This window comes from Opisthocomus hoazin, chromosome 2, assembly GCF_030867145.1.
Source record: "Opisthocomus hoazin isolate bOpiHoa1 chromosome 2, bOpiHoa1.hap1, whole genome shotgun sequence".
Lineage (NCBI taxonomy): Eukaryota > Metazoa > Chordata > Aves > Opisthocomiformes > Opisthocomidae > Opisthocomus > Opisthocomus hoazin.
In genome coordinates this window covers 74926060-74949464 of record NC_134415.1, presented here as the reverse complement: position 1 = coordinate 74949464, position 23405 = coordinate 74926060, and the positions used below count along the sequence as shown (strand labels likewise).

The following is a 23405-nucleotide window of genomic DNA, read 5'->3' as shown; positions in this document are numbered from 1 at the left end:
ATTACAACAAATAATTTAAGATTTGTTTCTACTTTTGTGCTTGAAGAGAGATGAATTGTTCTCTTCTGTTCACCCAAGGCAAAAATCAGCATTTTATTGATGTTGTGCTTTGGTTTCTCTTGTTTATTCATTTCACCTATTTTTCCATAGTGGGGGTTAGTGTCAGTTGCAACCTACACTGATGAGAGAAGGGGAGCATACCAAATCTTCTGTGCTACGTGTCATTCATTTCTATATAGACATATCTTTAGGTATGGCATGAGAGTTTAACGTAGGCGTGAACAATCTCAGGAATAAACCTACTGCATAAAATGGATCACCTTTGCTTGAAGTCTGAGCGCATCATGGATGCTTGAATTAGTTCTGCTTAAATGTCTAACATGCTACTCCTTGCACTGACGAGATAAGAATAGAAGAACTGTATCTTTCTATCTCATATATCATCTGTAAAATGTTGCAACTAAGTTCTGCCTGGAAGAGGAACACAACAGCTTCTTTTCAGAAGGAGTTTTCTTACATAATTAAAAAAATACCAAATGTGTGCAAAAATCAGAGACAAGCAGTATGTATTCAATATCATTTATGCAGTCAATGTTTTGAAAGCCGGTGGCATTGGCAGTACTACTTGCACTGGTCTTCCACAAAGTAGTTTGCTGCATTTTGTATATTCTGTTGTTATCCAAAAGACAATTTTTAATTAAAGGCTATTTCAAGCTACAGAGATTATAGTCCAATCCACATCCAACCTATACCTACAGACTTGGAGGTGTTCAGGTTCATAGTCTTAATTCTTGTCCATGTCTGTTTTTACTGAACTCCTAATTACCCTTGTCTTCATTGATGACTTCAGAAATACAATAGTGAATGGAATTTTTGACATATTTTGTAATTGACAGAAGACACAGAAAGCTACTCTAAATGAACTCTTAGGAAGAAGACCATAAAATTTTAATTACCTTGATTTACCTTCTTGTCTGTATGTTTATGAAACGTAAAATATAGAAGCTGAGAACAGACAATATATCTATGAGGCTGTAGACAGCTGCTTGAACTCCGTAGGGAAACTGCCACTTGTAGATGTGGTTGAATGACTTGCCCAAGAATCAACTACAAAAAAAATATGTCCTTTTGTAAATTGCAGAATGGCAATGACAGAATCAAAATGTACTCCAGAGAGGGCTGTAGTTATCATATACAGCCTTGAAAAATTACCTAGTGTTTTTCATTTTTTTATTGGTTGGATTTTTAATACAGAGGTCTGTACTGCCTGGTGAGGCCTAGTGACACACCTGAATATGGAGAGCTGAGATGAAAAAAATATGACTTTTATAAGACCTCATCAAACTTCCCACCAGTCTGAAAAAATGTAATGATTGCTGATATCCAACAGATAACAGACGTATGGAACAAGGAATATATTATTGGGAAAATTCTTTCATGAATGAGGATATATTTAGCTTTCTGTAAATCTAAGCAGGATCCAAGATGCTTCTTTCCAGAACAGATGCAATCCCACCATGGATGTAATACAACATTCGCTGATGGGCAGAGCTGAGATGCAAAGAACAGATAATAACCACCTGCATCCCGTGTAAAGCAGGCAACACAGTTAGAGATACAGATTTGCAAACATTCCGTTTACTAATGAAATAAAACTACAAAAGCTGCAGTAGGCAAGAGGGCAGCACTGCATGAAACTTCATTGCAGGAGAAGGACATAGGAGACAGTATCCGACTAAATTAAGAACTGTAAACAAGTTTGTAAGATTAATATGTGGATTAAAATTGCAGTCACTATTCCAATTTCCTATTCCAGGTCATCAGCAAAGCAGGTAGCGGCAGGAACTGGGGATCCATAGCTTTGGCAGCATTCACATCGTAGTCTTGGATGTCACCTCCGTCGAGCGTGTGTATTTCCCATGGTTATGTTTCACGGTAGACTGAGTCATGTGAAAGTGGAGGCAGCAGTTTTAGAGTCTTGCTTGCTACTTATCCAGCAGTCTCCCGTCAAAACACGGGGTTTAGCACAATAAAGTTTGTTCTCTTATTATCGGTGTCAGGCTGTTTGTCAGTGAGGTAGGTGAGCTGAATATAACTATCCAGCTTCCTGTGCTTTCTAGTGCCTGTTTGGTTGAATCACGCCATGACTGACACCAAGACACGTTAGTGGGAGGATTGTTTATGAGAAAAAAGGAAACAAATTTGACACTTGAGTTTACCATGAAAGTTGTTGCAGGAGCACAGATACTCAACACTGCCGAATATGCACAGCCGAGGTCAGGGAAATGTGTCAGGGAAAGCAGAGCAGCCTTGAAGCAATTTTTTTTAACTGTCTGGCAGGGGCGAACACACATGAAATATTGTTACAGCTGAGCAGAGTGCTGCCCTCCTTCCTCTGCTCCCTTAGCATTGCCTAGCCCCCTTTCCTGTCACCAGCCTCTGATGAGACACTGCAGAGCGTGCTGCTCTCCCACCTTCCCCTCTCCTTCGTGGGTTCCCCCAGGGACGTGCAGCCCCTCTTTTCCAGGGGCTGGTGCCAGCGACAGCAGCAGCAGCAGCCAGAAGGAGTTGGACTAGACGTTCCCTTTGGATGTCCTTTCGCTCTCCCTTGCAGTTGTTGTGCTTGCTCCTCTCCCAGGCCAAGCTGTTTACATTTCATGCGTCTGCATGGGAAGGTGGAGCTGCGGAGCATGGAAGTGCTGGCACTGGGGGAACCTGGGAAACCTCCTAAGGGCAACTGGAAAATACACATACTCCTGTGCTGTGCATATAGGAGCTCCTGTAACAAAAATTGGAAAAGGAGGATTGTTTGGACTGAATTGGGCTGTGTGGTTAGATAATAAGTTCTGCAAGAAGAGTTAAAGAGATAAATATAGTTGGAAGAGAAAAGAGCTTTCTGATATAGCAGTTCCTTGAGTAAAGAGGAGAAAACTATAGGAAGGTGGAGAACATGCACAAAAAGAGCAACTATTGGAGACCTGTGGGGAGAGAGAATGGGGGATGTTGTAATAGGGGAATGCAGAGGAGACTGGAGATTGAAGTCAAGAAAAACAGATTAAAGCAAGAAGCCAAACCAGAAAATGTATTTTTAAGAACCAGAAGGAGATAGGAAGGGAAAAAGTGGAACCTCCCGCTCCCACCAAACAGAAGAGGAAATAAGTGGTGACAAAGATGAAAAAAAAGATACATATATTTGCACGGTAGATGGAAAGAATGATTTATACAATGAAGTGGAACGAGGGAAGGAAGTTATATGGTAAATTCATGTTGATGGTGAAACATGATAAAATCCTTTCTCTGCTTTTTCATTGTGGCGACTAAATCCTGGAAGAGCTGTCTGAATGATACTTCTGGGTCTTTCTGTTAGGGAAGATGCTCAAAGGAAACAGTGCTGTGTTTTGGTTGATTTAAACTATCACTTATCCTTTGTGAAACATGAAATGCAAAATTAAATGGTGGAGATGTACCATCTGCTGTTGAGTAATATGTGAATAAAAGCAAGTGTGTTTGAGCAATCTTTTAGCCTGTGATAAGAGCAGAAATAATGGCAACATTATGTTGGCTACACCCAGCAGATTCCTCGTTGACCAAAGCATCATGTTTCTTCCTGTGCCTTAGCACTGCTGAACGTGATTCCTGGAGGAGGATGAGCATTTCCTCCTTTATGAGGAGGCTGTGTTTTACGTCTATGTTTTTCTTATTCCTTCTAGGGATCTCTTGCTGTCTGTGGCGCTTGGCCAGGTACTCTCCCTCCTTATCTGTGGCATTGGTCTCACGAGCAAGTATTTATCAGAAGATTTCCATGCCAACACACCTGTTTTTCAGAGCTTCCTCAATTATATCCTTCTATTCCTGGTCTACACAACAACACTAGCTGTCAGACAAGGTAAGTGCCTCTCTGAAACCATTTTGTAGAAAACAGTGAGGATAAAGGCTTTTGCAGAACAACGACAAGCAATGTGATTTAGACGCATATCCTGTTAACGTGTTACATATTTACATTACCTAGTTATACATATTGGATGAACTGAAAAAAACCCAACAGATCTTCATTAGATTTGAATGAATCAGTAGATGTTGAGGATAGTGGTGCTACCTAAAAGCAAAAAGAAACTTCAGTACTTTTGACTTTCTCATGTTCTTATGGGAATGCTCCTCTTACATCTGCCTCTCTGGCACCACAACAACACACTCAGGGTTCATTTTGGATTGGGCTGCATGCCTTGCTGGGAAATATTGACATGCTTTACGTCTTACGCAGGCTAAGGAGAGCTCAGATGCAAGCAAAGAAGAGCTTGCTAGTTCTAGCTGCTGATCACAGCAGTTGAATAGTTCACCTATTGTTGGAATAAGATAGCAGCCAATTTTTAGCCATTGAGAAGTAGGAGATGAAAGGAAGAAATCTGGGATGCTGTCTCTCTGGGGTGCTGTGTGGGCAGAGCAGCTCTAGGGCCTACCCATTGCTTTGCGACAGGGCCTCTGTAACCAGTCTGACCTCTAAAGTGAGAAATGCCTTAGACTACGCTTTGGTGCTGTGTATCAAATGATCCTCTGTTTGACAGTCTGTGTATAATACAGGGAGTTTCGTGCCTTTCCTGCCCATCCTTCCCTTCTTTGAGATTTCACATCTAGATGAAGCGTGGAAGGTGAATGCGTTTAAATACATTTCTCACCCACTCTTTTTTTGTAATAATCTTGTTTATTCACCTTCACAGAACACATGGATTAGAAGCAAAATAAAAGGGCAAAAATATCATGTGCTTTCCTAACTCGGCTCTCCTGACACAAGGAGGGAAGGGCTCTATGGAGGAAAAGAACTACAAAGTGTATTAGGCAGTGGTACATTTATCAGCAGTGGTGCATTTATCAGAACTGAGAGTCTGTTCATGTTTTCTTACAGGAACAAGTATTTTTAGATCATTCTTTGATGTTACATCTTTTAATGATTTGGGAACAACCCTGAAACTTAAGTTCTTGTAGTACAGTCTCCCGATATAATACTAGAAAGTGTTCCACAACAGCAAGGACTTCATTTCCATGCAAAAATGGACAGTCAAAAATATACCACTCTGCTCCAGCACAGAGTGCTTAAATGTATTACAACTTAAGTTTTGTAAACTGTGGTCTCCACTGACATTCTTCAGAAGCAACGAAGGCAATCTGCAGAGGAAATGTCAGTTCTTATGTAAGGAGAGATTGCTCAGGCAGTGTTTTGCTGTCTTGGTGCTTCAGTTTGTGTAGGGGGAAACATCACCACGTGCTTTGCTCTGCAAAAAGTTTAAAACATGTATTAGTAGCATCTTTCTGGAGAACTGTGTTTAAAAATAATTTTTCTGACTGTAGGATTGCCTAGATATTCACAAGTCCAGTCCCAGAAGTGTCCTTCTCGGGACTGTGTTAGATATTGTGGAAGCCAAGTCCATATGACTTTTAAATAGATTTTACTTTTATGAAGATGCTAGTTTATGAGAGGATACATGGGCCAGCATACTGCTGTGCATTTCAGGAGCTTATTTAGAATAATGTTTGACACCTGGTATATATCGACATTTCTAAATTACTATCAAGTGCTCTATTTTACACATATTAAAAAATGTATTAAAGATATATTTTGGTTTTGTACAAAATTTTCTGATGCTTTAAAAGTATAGTGGTGGACTAAAGAGAGTTTGTCAGAGCTACCTGTTGTGCCAGTAAGATAGGTTTGGAAAGCAAATGGGAAAAGCACTAGAGATATGTGTAAAATATTTTCTGGACAAGTGAGAAGGGTTGGAGAAGGTGTGTGAACGGGCCTGCGGTTGAAAACGGACCATATGAACAACCAGAGCACGGCATAAAGTGTACCAATTGAATAATCTGGAAAGGGAGCTGTTAAAAAAAGAAAGATGGTTTGGTCCAAAAAAAGGCAGAACAAAATTGCCTACAGAAGCAAGGAAAGTGGTGATCCAGGCGCTCAGCAGAACGTTCCTGCTGGATGGTATAGCACTACACAGCCAGCTCATTTACTTGGCATTTAATATTGCCAAGTGATTGAGCCTGACATTGTCTTTTTGCTTGTGTTTTTATTCAAATCCATTATCTGTATTTGTTCCACTGAGGCAGTTTTTCTAGCAGCTCTAATCATTTAGCTTTGTTAACAGATGGAAATCACATAATAACGATATTAATTTTATATGGGATGATTGTTCTGAGTGCTGAGAACATTAGAAGGCTTTTTTCCAAGTGAGGTTCTTCTACTCCGTATGCAAGATTTAAGATTCTTTGAATTATCCTCTTTCTCCTTCAGAAATCAAACTATCATCAGCTGGCTGGTAGTCAAAAAGCACTGCATCCCTTTGTCATTTTCTTTGCTTGCTTTCTTAATCTCTGGGGTTTTTTTCAGAAATGTATTAGCTAAGGAGGTGTCACTTGAGGTAGCCAAAAAAAACCTTATTTCACTGTAGGACTGAAAACTATAATTTCCTGAGACATTAAGGAACTCCTCTTTCTTTAGAGGCTACTTCCAAATTTTGATTTACTGTGGATCCCCTTTGACTTAGCCTTCCCTTGCTGTTCATCTCACCCCATATAAAGTCTCTGAGTGATGATGACAAGGTAGAATTTGCACTGATCTCTGAAAATCGTCATCAGCAGATGATTAAAGCTCCTGATTGCGGAAGTCTTTTGACTAAAGCCTTCTGCAGTGAATGCCCAGCTTCCAGCAGCTAAAGTTAGTCCACGGAAACCAGCAGCTTCCACCATATGTTTAGATTGTGGATCAAGATAGTTTTTTCAAAAATCATTTTACCATAGCCCTTTAGTGGGTGCAAAGATTAGGACTACCACCTTGCAATGAATCCACATACCATCAGACAGTGTAGGAGGGTAGGAGACACACAAGTCCTGCAGGTGCCAGAATCTCCAAGAACCAGTTTGAAGGCAGTAAAATAAGACCAAAAATAAGAAGTGACAGACTTGTTAAAGGAGATCTGTTCCCCTGAGATTTTCATATCAGCCTTAAACTTGGGTAGAGGTCACGAAAAGGGAAAGAATTTGGCCAAATGGGATTTTTCTGGTGCAAAATCCAACCACCTTTTCTATCATTGAACTCTAAAGTTTCTGTTACATCATGAATCCCGTACCTAGAAAACACTTTTTTTTATTCTGAATATTTTAATGTTAATTTAATTTTTTTTTTGTATTTGTAAGTTTAAGGTGAACTTATTTCCCTGAAGAGGTGAGTGCAGAGGTTCTTCACAGTTAGGAATGCACACACAGGCATGTATAGATGCCACTAGCCACTTACCCACAAATATGTATTCACTAGAGCTTCCAGCTGAATGCTAATTAATGCATCAATGCTGAGGTCTGAGTATAATTCTTTAGGAGTTTTCTTTGTGTGAGAACTATGCTATAAAATTAATGTCACTAATGCAGCATTATAAGGCAATGAATGTCATTATGTTTTATCTGGCTGATATGCCAAATATTTAACAGGTAATAAGGACCTCCTCAGTTCTTTCTCTTGAGGTAACTTCCTCCCATGCCTGTTGTTTTCACAGCCAAAACCTGTATTTGTCCATGGTAACACCTCTGAGTTGAGAAGACGATTTTAACACATATTATCTCAGCTCAGTCCCCTCGTCAGCAGAGGATTCTGCTTAAACAAAATCTTGTCAGGACACTTCCAGATACACCTTTGGATTGTGTGTTATTATTAATTAAGGAAAAGAAAAGCCTTGGCTGTCAGAAAGAAAAGTCTTCTATCAGTGAAATGGAGCTATGGGACAGAGCTGGTGGATATTAGTTTTAACACCTTAAAAAGCAGTAAGTAGGAAACTGTCCATAGTGGACCAGAAGGTGTTAATTACTAACAGTCAACATGGGTGCAAGCATCAGCAGCTTGCCACCAAAAATAAATTGCTTCTAAAAGCCACCTCACATATGCTACAAATGAAAACAACACATATACTAGACATCATTAAAAAAACCAAAAAAATACGAAACTGCTATTTTTTAGTTATTCTGGAAAGCAACAATAACTAGAATCAGGGAGCAGTAGAGATTTCTTTTGAACAGAAGGGAACCATAAAGCCTTAGGGGCCAGATTCTGTGTGAGCGGGGCTCCATGTTGCAAGCTGTTCCTTTAGTTTTAGAGCCACAAGTTACCGAGTATTTTCAGCCCACTGTCACTGAGGGCTGGCAATGATTTGCTAGTTCGGAAAAAGTTTTATGAATCTGTGTATGTCTGGATGCTTCTAGGCGAAGTGATGAGGTTATAGCATATGTCAATGGACATATGTTTTTCTCTCGAGTAACTATAATGTCTTAGATTTGACATATAATCAGATGTGATCTGTGCCACTGAGTCAGCTAGAGAGTCCTGTGAGACTAGTCAGAATGACAGTCCTGTTACTGGAATATAATTTTTTTCTGCATTTCTATCCAGAATTGGTTTATGACATTAGTATCTCAGTCATATGTAAATTCTTGATTTATGTGCTATTCAAATATGTATCTCCATTTAGATACATGAACACCCCCCCCCCCGCAACATCCTTCCTATTTCACCAAAATTGACTGAAACACGCTACTTGAAAGAAAGTAGAGCGCTGTATAGGAGTTGCTCTGTTTTACTGCAGTGCTTGTCAGCTATTTATTGAATGATGGAAAGGGTAAATGTCTCTTTTTTAACTGAGTTTCGTTCTTTTGCGTTGTATTAACACAAAGCTAGTATTATGCACTTAACTTACATAAGTATATCAGAATTTCTGTGAGGAAGAACTTCTTCCCTCTGAGGGTAATGGAGCACTGGAACAGGCTGCCCAGGGAGGTTGTGGAGTCTCCTTCTCTGGAGATATTCAAGACCCGCCTGGACAAGGTCCGCTGCAGCCTCCTGTATGTGACCCCGCTTCGGCAGGAGGGTTGGACTAGATGACCCACACAGGTCCCTTCCAACCCCTACCATTCTGTGATTCTGTGATTAGCACCCATTTTTGTTGACTGCCCATAAGAACATGCCTGGGGAAAAAAGAGAATACATGATGTAAGCTGATCAAACTATATTAGATATAGTGTACTTTGGGCAATGTATGTTGTACCATTGAGATGAAATGTCTCTGGAAGGACATCAATCCCATCAGCATTTTCAACAAGAAGCCTTCAGAAATATGGGACTTTCTCTTCACTGAGGATGACAGGGAGTGATTTTGATTAGAAAACCTGTATTTCATCATCGTTTCGTTTCCTAAGTGTGCTCATGCCTCTGCTGTAGAACAAAGAGCTCGGTTGTCCCTCCAGTGTTGAACAAAACCTGCACAAGCTGCAGCCAAGCAGCTTTATGGCCCTGTCTGCCTGCAACAGAAGTGGTCCTCAGTCCCTCAAGGCAGCAACCCAGCTGCCTGCAAACGCATGACAGACATCGCAAAGGGTGTGTGTGTTCCCTTTGAAGCCCAGGGGAAGGCATGTCAAGCTGGCCCAGCTCCTCCCGGCCCTCCCGCTGCCAGGGGACAGGCCAGCCCTGGGCTGTAAGAATGAAACACGGCAGCGAGCGTGGCTTGGGACCCGTGAAAAATAATGACCTTCAGGTCTTTGGTATTCTCATAGCAGCTCTACGGAGTCTCCCTGCTGAGTCGCGCTTTGCAATCTGCAGTGCACTTTCTCCTAATTACTCTGGGCTTCTAATTAGAGATGCCAAACTGTGTGGGATATGTTTATTATGAAAATGGTCAGCCAAACAGTCCTTTTGTCTGGGCTTTGAAGAGCCCTTTTCATATTCAGAGGGAATTCTGTACTTTAGGAGAAATGAAACCAGAATGCTGGCTATTTATAGGCACTTCAAATTGCGGGGATCTTTTCTGTAACATGCAATTTTCTGTTTTGGATAGCATGCTCATAGGAGCAAGAATTATGATGTGTTACATGTTCGGGATTTGCCTACCCCGTCAGGGACACCACAGCAAGCTAGCTAGAAAAAAACAGTATGGCTACAGCCAGATTCCTTTTCAATCCCATTTACATACTCATTGTGTTTGTGCTTGAGTTTTCCTTCTATTTGCAACCGAGTTTTAAGAATTTCCTGCTGTAAAATGCTGAATGCTGCTGCTCTCTCTACTGCACGAACCTTTATTATTTTACTCTGTAGGTGGTTACAATTCAGTGAGGTGTTAAACTTTTCCTCTATGTATAGAAAATGTATGTACAGGACCTTGGGTTCCTATTCTTCATGATAGTTTCTCAACACCACAGAATTTCCCTTGCTAGCCCAGTGAAGTCTTCTCACATTCTTAGCCACATAATACAGAAACAGATGCCATTTCAACATAGTATGAGTTATTCCACATAGTTGATAGGAAGACAGGGTGAAAAACAATAGACCACATCGGTGATACAAAGGCAGGGTTAAAACCATAGACTTGACCTTTCTGTCTTTTCTTTTGCTTTGTTTTGCTCTTCCTAGTGGAGAGGTTGGGTGGGTTTTTTAGTCCAGGGTTTTTTTCATCGTCAGCTGTCCTCATTATGTGAACCAGCAGGCAGGCTCTTTCTGCTTTGGCCTTGCTGCTGCTACCCACCCACACAAGAGAGCAGGCAGCTCAGGGCATCTTAGGGCTTAGTCAGTTTTCATCTTCATCAGGTGCTGTTTGACAGCTGTTTAGCAAGTTACAATAAACACTCATGGAGAGGAATCCTGGCCCCAAACATAGTGAAAATGTGTTGGTAGGTAAAAGGAACAAAAGAAACCTCAGCCCTTTCTTTCTAGTGTTTTTATTTCCCAGTTCTGTGCTCCTGGTTGTTAGGTTAGGCACCTGCTGTCTGAACCCACAGCACGCATGGTACCAAAGTACGTGTCCTTCTGTTAATCCTGGACAAAGCAGCACAGTCGGTCCTTTTGCCTCTTAAGACTGGAATAAATCATGTACATCCCACAGCACATACAAACTGAAAACTGGAAAGTACTGTTCCTTTAGGGTGCAGGTGGCAGCAGTTAAGCATGAACATTGTGTGTCATGGTTTAATGATGCAAACACTAATACACTTGTGATGACCCCAAAGCAATTAAGCCAGGCCTAATCAAGCATCCATGCAGTATCATTCTCTGTAGCAGTATCTCATGATCTGATGCAGCTTATTCAGTCCACAGATGCCTCTGGTTTTACTAGATTGCTTTCAAAATAGCTTTGCTGCTCAAAGAAGTATGCCATCAAAGACAAAAGAAGCTGCAAGAGGGCATTGAATGAAAGGACAGGAGCACTTCATTTTTCTTATGCCTGCTGAAGTAGACAAGGGGACAAAAAAACAGGGACAACTCTTACCATCCTCCTGACCTAAATGAGGAAGTGGGAGGTCTTGTCGACACAAAGAAGTGAATTTGTACTAAGGTTACATGTGAACTAGGGGTACCTCTCCTTGTAACAAAGTCCCTGGAGGATTCAAATCAGGCAGTTTGATGCGCAGATGCTCAGGTCGCTCTCAGTTCAGGAAGTTCAGACCTGGTCATGTTTATGCCCTTAATCAGTTTCTTCTAGAAACAGCATGCAGAGTTGCACTGTGGTTCAAAGATTGGTGCATATTTTATGAGACCAAACCTTACAGGCACCAAGTGCAGTGAGTGTAAAAAGGATGCCAAGCTTTAGGCTGGCTGATGTCCTGGGTGGTGGACCATGTTTGCATCAAGATGCTGCATCATCACTGTGAGGCAATGTCTATACTGAATAGCACTTGAGAATAAGACAGTTTTACCCTGGAGGTAAATGTACATACAGTTTAGGAACATTTAGCCAGATGTAGCCATTCCACTCCAGTAAGTCCCTAAATAGAAACCACAGATGCAACAAAATGGGAGGCGATGCAGTTATTCAGCTCATGGCAGCAACTTTGCAGGTAGCTAGTGGAATTTAGCAGAATCAGAAAATGATCACAGTGTGGCGTTTTCTACCATGATGCTTTTCTTGGTGATTCCAGCACCTAGATCTGAGACTTGGGGCAAATTTGCAACATGTTTGAAAGCTTTTATGTTTGGATCAGGATTGAGATTTTCTTGCTGAGCCTGGGAAGCTCCCCTCCTTGCACACTTTTCCAGGAGCCATGCTGGCCTTTCACACATGGTGCTAATCTGAACACAAGTCCATAAGTACCTGTCTGAGCACATAAACCTTGTCGCTAGAGGCATGAGTGGGCAGACTTGAGGAAGCTCTGAGGAAGAGCAGTTTGAACACTCAGGTATCTTGCTGCTTCATTTGCATCCGCATCTCAGCAGCTGCTGGTAACATGTATTTGTATTTGCACCACACATTCAGATAGGGGCATGGATGTTAGGGGTAAAAGAACCAAGGCTTCTGAGCATGCAGAAAGCCAGGTGTTGGACGGTTCAATCCTGGAAGTGCTTGGATACTGTGGCAGTGAGCACATACCGAGCTTTGAAGTTTGGCCCATGGTATTGTGCAGAGGTGAATGTGGTTCTCAGTCACTTTATTTGAGGGTAAAGCAGCTCCTTATCTAGCCAAAATTGCCTTACACTATGTCAAATAATAACTTGTCTCTTAAGGATGTGAGCTGAATCACAAATGGAGCATAACAGTTGATTTTCTGTAGAATTAAGGGATAACTGTCCTTTGTAGTGCTATTATATGGGTCTAACTCTTCTTCTTAATACATAAACATCTCAAGTGCTGTTTACAAAACCAACCATCCCTTCCTATCACAATGAGGAAAGCTAATGGTTCTGATGAAATAGTGTACCCTTGATCCTACAGCTGTAAGCAGAATGTGAGGGTTGTCTCTGCCACTTCATGCAGTATCAGTATCTGCCTGTGATTTATTGAATATTTAAACATTCATCAATTCAAGCAGCTAGCCAGGGTAACAGGATCCACATTCAGCACACGTAGCTCCAGCGTTCATACGGGAGATTTGAAGTGTGGTTACAAGATGATAACTGTATTGCCTGAAGGAGATAAGTCCTGCTCTGCCAGAATGGTGCTTTGTATGTAATTAGTGTAAAAATTCAGAGGAATAGAGTTTATCCTTGTGATCGTCTTTCTCATTAAAAAAGAATCATAATGAAAGAACAGAGTCGTCCCTGCAGTGAATTGGATTGCCTTCCTAAGTTTTCATTAAATCAAAGACGCAGCAACATCCCACTTTGCAGAGCCCAGTTGTAAACTGTACACAAGACTTGCAGCAAAGTCCCTGTGGAGATCACATTCTTTCTGAACGTTAGCCCACCTTTCCATTTTCTTTTTCTGATTTCATAAGCTTCTGTTAGCAAGATGGTACTGGGACAGAGGGAGGTGCAAAGAGCATGTGTGATGCTTCAGGTAACTCACAGCCACAACTGCAAAACTTAGCATAAACTGTCTTTTCTAAAATAAGGACTATAAGACAACATGAATCAAGGGAATAAAAAGCTGTGCTAGTGGGAAAAAGCTCTGTTTTCAACTTATTCTTCTGATTTACACTTAATTCCAAGCTGTAACACAAGCAGCAATTTCCTCTTCCTTCATCCCCATTATTATCAGGGTAAGCCGTATAATTATTGTTACAACTAAGTACATCTTTCAGGCAAAAGTATACAAATATCCTATAAGTTTTTCCACCATTTTGTAAGTATATTTTTCCTTTATATTTGACTGAGATGTTGGCCATTGGCATATGGCTGCTTCGAACTCCTGTTGCATTTCTGGATGATAGTGCTGTAATAATAATTGCAGCTTCATCTGAAAAAATGTTTGCAAATTTAGTACTCAATCTGCAAGCCGCAGTTGCGCTGTACGCTCTCCCTTCTGCTCGTAAGCTGCCGAGCGCAGGCGGGAGCACCGAATCACTTCTGAAAGATGTCAGAATTCAGGGACCTGGGGACTCAGCACTTGGCTTAGGTCTCCCTTTGGCTGCAACTTTGCTTCACAAACCCTGAGGATGCTTTAGACCCAGGTTGCTACTGAACAGAGCAGCTCAGGGTCAGTAGCAACCAGCTGTGTTAGAACCATTCCCTACATTAACTTTCCTGATTTAGCATTAAAGAGAAAAGGAGCAGGATAACATATGCCGTCTGGCAGCCACCTCCATTTCTTGCACACACTTCCCTGATGGCAGGAGGAATCTTTGAGGGAAGGTGGGAGCTTCGCTGACAGAAGTAGTGAGCGCTCTGAACGCACAGGGCAGGGAGAGACCATGTGCGTGTCTCAGAGGAGCACTTCTCCTTTAGTTTTGAGTAATATGACAGTGACAGTCAATTCACAGGGATATTTTTGTAACTGTTACAGAAATATAGCAAATGAGATTTCAAAGGAAAATTAAGCATCTGTACCCTTTCTGAGTTCAATGTTCATTAACTTGCTTCTGTACAGCTACTGGAATATTTACGCAGTGTAATTTGTGCATGCTTCTCTGAATATCTGTCTGCTATCTGATACCTGGTTTGGCTTTGTTTAATTCTAAAGGAGGTGTTAATACCCCAGGGTAGAGGTGAACTGTCACTGCTTTAATAAAATGGATCTGCATTGATTTGCACCATTGATGGTATAAGTGAAGGCATTGCATGTTCGTGACCATGAATTATGATATGCTGTTTGTTTTCATTGCTATTTGAAATCTTTTATTTGAATGTGTTGTTGAGTGTCCTATTCATATTTCAGCTGCTTGGTGTACAAGAGGAACAACTAGTTAGTGCCCTTATTTCCTGTGTTTGGCATGTAAGAGGTTTGGCTCTGTTTTGAAGGACCTGTAGTGGTTTGCCCTTATGAACTGGTTCTAACATTTTTTCCATGCATGTACATATATATATAAATATACAAAAAGTCCTATGTATTGTTAATAGATTTTATTTTTAGTACTATTTTATATTGCTTATTATCTCAAGGTCCCAGTGAAATTCAGATGTTCCTGAGCTAGGCTTCATGCTTATACGGACAGGCGTATGGTAAGAAACAGGACATGGTGTAACAAGGAGTATCTCATGTCCACTCACAACTTTTATAACAGTTCAAACACATGAAATGCCATTAAGGAGACAGAAGCTTGTCAACTGCCATGCTTTCCATGTGAACCAAGTTGCCAGTGAGCTCTTTCTGAGCATGTCCCAAGGTGAATTCCTGAATACATGGATGCTGATGAAGGGTGCTATGGAGTCTTTTGCCACAGCATGCTGAAACCGTGGGTTAAATTTTGTATGAAGACAAAAGATGTCTTGTGTTAAGACTGTATTCCAAAGCTGAAGAGAGCAGCAAAAACATTTGAAGGACTCCAGTGAACTTCTGATGCCCTCATCACTGAGCCAAACCTGATGTTGTGGAAATGCTTGTTGGGAACTGGTCCCTGCTAAAGCTGGAGATAAGAGGTCTGAATGGACTTGGCCATTGAGTCAGGCAGCCAGCAGTCATTGGGTTGAAATCATTGGGCTGAGTGCTTGCTAAGCAACCCAGCTAGCTGAGGGGGCGGCAGGCTGGCAGGAGCTGAAGTTACAAAGGCAGCTTCACAGTCAGAAGTCTGAGAGAGAATTCTTTTTACATGGAGGCTGGAAATGGTCCTGCTCCAGTGCACTCCTGAGCGCTGGTAGATGAAGAACCACAGCATGTCAGATGGGTAAGGTGGACAAATGGTGTCAAGGGACAAGCACATTGTACCAGCAAGTGTACGCCCTGGTATTTTAGTTCCCGTTTAGATGATATTGCAATTGGTATAAATCACTGTCATGTCCCAAATGGCATGTTCCTCTTCCCACTGGTGTTTTCTTCTTCCTGCAGCAGACTCTGCCTCTCTCTGGGGGAAAGTGCCCTGCTAAGGATGTGTAGGGAAAGTAATAATCACTGGAAGTTACTGAGCAGAAGCAAGATTCTAAAACTTTTCTCAACTTTCCTCACCACACTTCAGCCATTACACTGAGATTGTGTGGATGATGATACTTGGGAGTGCTTGTGGATCTGCAGTGTGTGATGGTCTGAGATCTGCAGACTCAAACCCATTTGCTTTTTCTCTGGTGAATGGGGTATTAGAGATGTGGGAATCCAGTCACTTTTAATTTAGTGAGGATTTTGAATGTGTTTGTTTCTTCAGTTGTTATTTGCTTAGAAAATATAAAATGGTCTGTCTTTATCAGAAGAATATTTCTCTGAAGTATGGAGTGAAATAAAACCGATAAAAAAGAAAGTAGGGTTCTTTTTTCTTTAAAGGGTGTGGCACACTGCTGAAAAGAAATGTGGTTTTGTTTCAAGGTGAGAGAATTCAAGTCAGATCTCAGAATAACCTGCCTGTAGGAAAACAAATGACTCTGGTATTTACAGTAGCATTTTTTTCCTGTAATACAATGACTGCTGAATAGGATTCTTTTTCAAAATAGAGATCACACTCACCAGGAGCTTTTCATAATGCAGCCCATTGAGATAACGTAAGATACAAGGCCACACAGAAGTCTGCACACGTATACACAACTATTTCTTGCTGTATATGTTTGCATTTCCGTTAACAGAAATGCATGATTGCAAAGAAGAGCTCGCAGAGCGTCTGTGAAGGAATTGCACCATTACTGTGCCTTGACCATAGAAACATTTCTAGCAGGGCTGACTCATTTCATAGATCGGTTGTATATCAGTATCTCTGTTTATAAGGATTGTATCCATGCTAAAGCTGCATGAAGATATGTCATCTTTACAGCTGATTAATTTTTCTTTAAAATCATCTAGATGTAAAAACAATCTTGATTTAAACGCAAGGTGCTTGTTTCATTTGTCAAGCAGTAAAGAGAGTCATAGCCCTTTCCATGGAAAAAGGAGTGGGGTGTAAAATGTAGAGGTGCTGTGTCAACGAACTTGTATAGAAAAGATTTTCTAAGCAAATGCATGCAACAAGCATTTAAATAGAAGTTTATAAGTATGTGCACCTGAAATTCCAACTTAAACAGTCTAACAAACACAAGCCAACTGACATGAGAGAAAATCACATCCTTCAAATTTAAACAGGATGTATCTTCCTATAAGTTTCACCATTGCCTTCAATTGCTGTTACATACCCACCTGATACTATAGCAGCAACTCATTGCTAACAGGAAGCTGCTTACTGCAAATTGTCAGGTTCTATCAACTTTTTCTTCTCAATTTTCACAAAAGACTTGGGTTTTTTAGTCCTTGCTAATGTGTTTCATATTTTGTCAGTAATGTGATGAAATGTCATCTCTTTATTCTTAATATTTTGCACAGTGGAATAAAAATGGAAATTCATTGTCAGCTGTCTCTGTCATAGTCATTGCAGATGCATTTCTACTTATGCGTTTGATGAGGTTTGCGTTTATTTCCATAATTTCAACTAATCCTGCATTGGTGAGGAAACAGTCTATCTTCTGTTGATGACAACATTGAGAGATAATCTGCTTGTGTATATTTCTTTAAAAAAATTGTCTGTTGTATTGTTAATATTTCCCACTGTTGCTTTTATTTTGTACTTTCTTGAGCTCTGTTTAATATGTTTTATGGATTTAATCTCTTGTGTACTGAATAGTGTTTTATGGACTTGTCAGATTGTTGGTTATAGGGGTAAGGAATATTGAAGCTGAATTTTTCATGAAAACCTGGGTATTGAGAGATTATTAGCAAGTCTAAAAAGCTGTAGAATTAAGAAGTAACGAGTTACAGGATTAATAGCACTGATGTTTGGTATTACCTTTTGCAGTCTCACAGACAAAGCTTCATATTTCTTACCTTGGAACTAATTAACTGTAGAAGCCAAAATTTATATCTTTAGTGAAGAGTTTTGAGCAAATTATTGATAGTGATTCTCAACTGAAAAATCGTATCCTGTATCAACAGTTTAGCTGTAAAGTGGCTTTCAGGAATAAACCATACCCTTTCAAGGAATTTAGTAAATGCATTTCTTCATTCCAAATTATTTTTATTACCTATTAACATTGCTAACTTCAAAGCAAGGACAGTAAGTGTTTTAACAGATACACTGATAATAAGTATTTCAGAGCTTGAAATGATGTGAGAAAGGGTTTTTTTCACTTTCTTCCAAAATTATGTCACCTGGTGATAATTATACGTCATAAAAAGTAAACAGAACTCCTAAGTTAACCTTGCAGAGAACTTTGTGTGACTCAATTGAACCATGATGTCAGCAATCACCAACTAGCTTTAAGAACTGGTATTAGAAAAACATCTTCTAGAGATAATATGTCGACACAAGAAATCATCTTGCAAGGGTTTTGGTTAGGTGATTCATATTTCTGTAAATCGTTGTCCAAGCACAAACAGTGCTTCCTCTCAAGGGAGGGTACCATCTAGTAGGTAAGGAAAATATGAACATAGGAAACGGAGATTGGTGAGGCTTCAGGGAGACGTGGTCAGAGAAGGAGTTCTTAGGAAAGTTGTCAGACAATATTAGCAAGATGGGAAAGCTCAGGAAATGCAAATATTTGCTCTGAAGACTGCCCTCGCACCACAGGAACATCCTTAACAAGAGGATTATTTTTGTTGTATCAGGTCATTTGCTATGCCCTAAGAACCAGGCTGATAGGTGTGTGGCAGGCTTCTGTGACCGAGTCGTACAGTCACAAAACAGGCATCCCTCAGATTGTGGCCAGCCTTTTCCTCTGAATAAAGAAATGTCAGGAGTATTTCCACCAGGACTGTCTAAGTCCCTCCCCAAGAGCCACGTAGGTCATTCTTCCCCTCCAGCAGCCAAGTGTTCCCAGCATGAGGAAGGGATACACAATTAGCTGCATGTCACTGCAAAGAAGATTTGAAATATTACTGCTGGAACACTGGTTTTGCTGGTTTACTTTACAAAAGGACTCTGCGAGGGAACTGCTGTGATAAGGGACTGCAGGGTGGAATAGTTGCTCAAGGACTTTTCCCGGAGAACTAATCTCAGCTTCCCCCGGCTCAGAATGGCACCAATCAGAAGGTGACATAGCTCAGTGATCATCTCCTGTAAATGCTGGGAACTGTCACTCTTTCCAGTGGTGAAATGGTCTAGGAGAACAGAAACAGTTTTGGTTCCAGCACGTGGAAGTAGCAATCTGATTCCATGATGTGCCTGTGATTTACCTCTGCCAGACCCAACAGCCAGGCACAGACTGTGATACTTTATGCTCTGGATGTCTGAATTTGCTCGTGGCGCAGTCTCCAGATGGGTACATGGTGGCTGGCTGTTTGGACAGTCAGGTTTGGTTTTTATATTATTACAGAGAAGACCATCCCTATTCAAACTGCAGATTTCTGAGGATTTTTTTTTTTTTATAGTAGCTCAGTTTAAGGATAAGAGTAGATGGCACCCCTTTCTCACTCCTTGATCCCCTTAGGGAACAATTGTACAGAGAAATATTGTCTTTTGACCTTGTCCAGTTCCAGATGAAAAGACAAAATGAAGTTAAGGCTGAAATAGAGATGGCCATGAGTGGAACATGGAATTTAGGTTTAGGAATTAGATGGAGCAGGCAAAAAGCGAAGTGCAGCAGAAAGTGATTTATTATTTTAAGTTCAGAACATAAATATAATATGATCTTCATGTAGCCTTCTGGGCAATTTTGGAGATTGTCTACAAAGAAATCTGTGAAGGGTTTGCCTGACCGGACAAACAGACATATAAATCAAGACAACAAAGCTGTAATGAGCAGTGGGAGCTGAGACCAAAACACTAATGTAGGCTTGCAGAAAGCTGAATGAGTCAGCATGCCTGGAGAACAGCAGTTCTCATCTGCTGTGTAATTTGAGAGCCTTGTGTTGCATCTATGATCAGAAGAATTCCCTGATGCATTCCATTTTTCCTCGTCGTACGAAAATTATTTTTATTCTGCTTGTCCCTGCTACCAGTGCCATCCAAAACTTTATTTCTCTTCTTATTTCTGATGTTCTGATTTCCTTTTTTACTGAGTCTTTTTGGAAGTGTCAGGTGCCACTCCCTTCTTCCCTGCCTCATCCTATAAGCATTTTTGTGATTTATTCTAAATATTGCCTGTAGATGGAAAATGCGTCTCAGCTGATCACATCTTTGAAACTGTCCGCAAATGATGCATTTGATTCTGAATCAGGTGTTAGCTTCTTTTTCACCTACTCTATGTTAACATGTCAGGAACAATTTTTATTGTAATACAGTTTTGTAAGGATACAACTTTTTTACTTTTTTTAGGAGGAGAAATGAAATGAACATCAAAGCAGCTGTAGTGGGTTGTACAAGGCCCACTGTTATCAGAAGAAATGATACAATAAGGCCAAATTCTGAGGTCATTTCTCAGGGCCTTTTTCTGAAAGAGTCATAGTGTAGAGGAGAGGTACGTAGTACAGAACAAAAGAAAAAGGAAAGGAACCTGAGTTTTAGAACAAGACTTTTTTTCTGTTACAGAGCTGCATTTTCTCTGTATCAATAATGGATTACATCTATATCTAGAATACAGACAGAAGGTGAATGAAACTTCGTAAGAATTTGATTTATGTTTAAGCTGTAATGAGAATTTTTCATATAGGTGAATTTTGAGAAAACATAGACTGTTTTGAAGTCAGGCTTTTTATTAACGTGGAAGATTCTGATCTGCTTTTGAGCTATGTGTTCTAGTGACACAGACAAATTTGGATCTCTGTCTTTTTGAATTATAGCGAATATAAATAGTAATTTATAGAGATTTTATGATTAAACATTTCATCACAAATATTGGTGCAGTTAGTCTGAGCAGGATAACCTTTTCATAGCTGCTGCCATGGAAATAAAACCAATGAAGTTATGTTTGAAAGGTGTGCCCCTTGTGGTTAGAGTTCAGTCAAGCACAGAGTCTTAGGGAATTTGTAGTTTCACTGCTGTAGAGCAGATGTTCCTGGAAGGCAGTAAATCACATCAAAAGCGCGCGGATTATCTACCTGTCCATCCATCCATTACTGTGGTAGCTGAGTGCCTTTAAAAGCTATTTGATTTTGGACCCCATATGTTCAAATATATTACACAACACATTTAAAGTGTGAAAATTCTATTTCTGGCTTTGATTCAGTGTAGGACACTGAACAACTTGTTTAAAGTATAATCTTATTCTTGTTTCTCTGCTGTGGACAGGAAAGAAAATCAGCAGAGGCAGTTCCATAGAACGCTTTTTTTATTTAAAGAGATTCATGTTAACATGACTCTTTTTCTTTAAAACTCTCATTCAGTTTTGGAAACTGAGAATATCTCCTCTGAATTTTGTAAGAAGTATGTTTCTTACATGGTTGCAAACAAAAGTGTTCAAACATGGAATCTCAAATTCTTTTTAATCTCTAATTTAGTATGTTCAGCATAATGTGGTTCTCAAAGCTCTCTCTCAAATTTTGCATGAGATATCTCAAGCAATGAAATTTTTGAATGTTTCTGGTTGGCTGTACTGAGAACAGTACATGCTTGATTGATAGGTTCAGTAGTTTGCCGCTCTTAAGAGGCTACATTTGCCTGTGCGCTTCTTGGCCAGAGCAAGAGAAGGTAGTGACAAGCCAGCGAAAAGTCTATAATGAATGGTGCGGCTAGTATTATGCCCAACATACAGCAGTTTGCCCACTGATCCCAGCTTTCAGAAGTATAATGGGCTGTACCGCTTTCACCGGGTGCAGAGGAATCCCATGCCACCAAAAACTTCCTAATATACTATTATGGTGGCTGTCTGCTCCCTCCACTTGTGAAAGGAAGAAAGCCTACTGGCATAAAGTACAGAATATGAAGGAGGACAAGACACTATTTGCCACTTTCTATGGTTATCTGAAAGAACAAACCCTTAGGAACACACTTAAGTAGTCATATTTTCCTACGTGACTGCTATGGGTTGCCCAGCACTTCAGCTGGAATGCAGTACCAGAAGCCCCTACGGGTCTTGCAGCCTTAGTCTTGCAAAGGGCAATGTGGATGCAGCTATGCAGAGGGTGACATGAAGTTCCAATCCAATTGAAAAGATCCCTTTCAGTCTTTGGTGGCCAAGTGCCCCAGCAATGGCCCTAATTGTTCATTTTTAAAACCAGCTGTAATGGCTTTACTGTCTCACCCTCCCACTCAGCAACAGTATATGGCAATGTGTTCCTTCCAGTAACAGATGAATTCTTATTTCCTGATTCTGGATGATCACCATCAATATTTTTCTGTCTGGCCTTGGCAGACTGCCTTTCGTCTTCTGACTCCAGTAAGTGAGCAGACCCTCCTTCCCTGCTGTTCCCAGATGCCTTGTTAAATCCGTCGCATTAGAAAGCTCAGTTGTTGCGGTAACATGGAAGAGAAGGCACCTGATCAAGAGGCATTGCTGTGTTTCCATTTACACTTTCCGCTTGGTTCAAATGCCCCACTGGCAACTATAGCTAGCTTGTTAGGAGATTGCTTCCGCTACCGAATGAAATAACAACTATCCATTTTTTACGCCTCTGTTTTGATATGGGAAGTGGTAGAATAGTGTTGAACAAATTCAGATCCTTCTTTCCTACACCATATATAAACTTTGAGGTTCAGTTCCATAATATTTTGCCTTCTGCTTTCTTTTACTCAAAGAGCTAAAGTAATCTTGATTTGCTAAAACCAAATAGCATCATTCTGAGATTTCTGAATTTTTCTGTAATATGACCTAGAACCTGTGAATTATTCCACAAAGCAGTATCGTTACGTTGGTGTGTGTCCTTTCTAAACGGATCTTCTGATGTTTCTGAGTCTAGATAATAGTAGGGTCATGTCTCTTTATTAGTAAGAACAAATTCACAAAGTAGAAGATTAATTTCCAGTTGAATATCTCAGATTGCTCTTGATGTCTGACAAGGTTGGGCCCAGCTGAAGGAACACTGCTGGAATTTTAAATGACCATAGAAATGAGGAAAAAAGCCTTTTGGTCTTTTCCATCTTCAAACAGGAATCCAGAGTGATAATGCCTTTCTGCTGTAGCTGCAGGATTAGACATGGCTTAAGCTGGCCCTACAGCCAGGTGGGAATGTTCCTATATCCTATTGTCTTCACTAATTGTTTATGAATTAGAGCAAATATAGAGCACATGGAGATCAGCTTTGTAGTGCCTTCCTTTAGACAAAGCCAGTGTCATAGCATGGTAGTAATAATATTGAAATTTATCCCACCCATAAACCTTTTATAGCAGTGTAATTAGTTGGGCTATTAATACTACCCAAGCTTCGCCTTATTTTATTGCTGTGAACACAGCTTGTAATCACATAAATGATAATAAGTAATAATGCTTAAGGGCACTGTGTAGAGCCAAGCATTTTAGTCTCTCTAGTGAGTGCTCTTTGTGAAACAAAAGGAGGGGATCCTACAGCTTTTCCTTTCCTGTGGGTACTTATTTCCACACTCTCCTTAGAGGGTTCTCTAATGGAAAACAAGGTCATAAAACTCCTGTTCTTCTCTCACTTTCTCTAATCTGACTCTGCTGACTTCTGTGCTAATACAGGTGTAAATTAGGCAATAAATAGCAACAAGGAACTGGATTCAAAGAGTTTGGG

General features: G+C 40.4%; 1 protein-coding gene across 1 annotated transcript in view; it reads left to right on the top strand.

The window, feature by feature from the left end:
* SLC35F1 (solute carrier family 35 member F1) overlaps window positions 1–23405 on the top strand; it is a 257949-nt gene that overhangs the window by 142785 nt on the left and 91759 nt on the right. The window contains exon 2 of the mRNA XM_075414159.1: window positions 3711–3886. Within this exon, the coding sequence (XP_075270274.1) occupies window positions 3711–3886 (176 nt within the window). The remainder of the gene's footprint in view (window positions 1–3710; window positions 3887–23405) is intronic.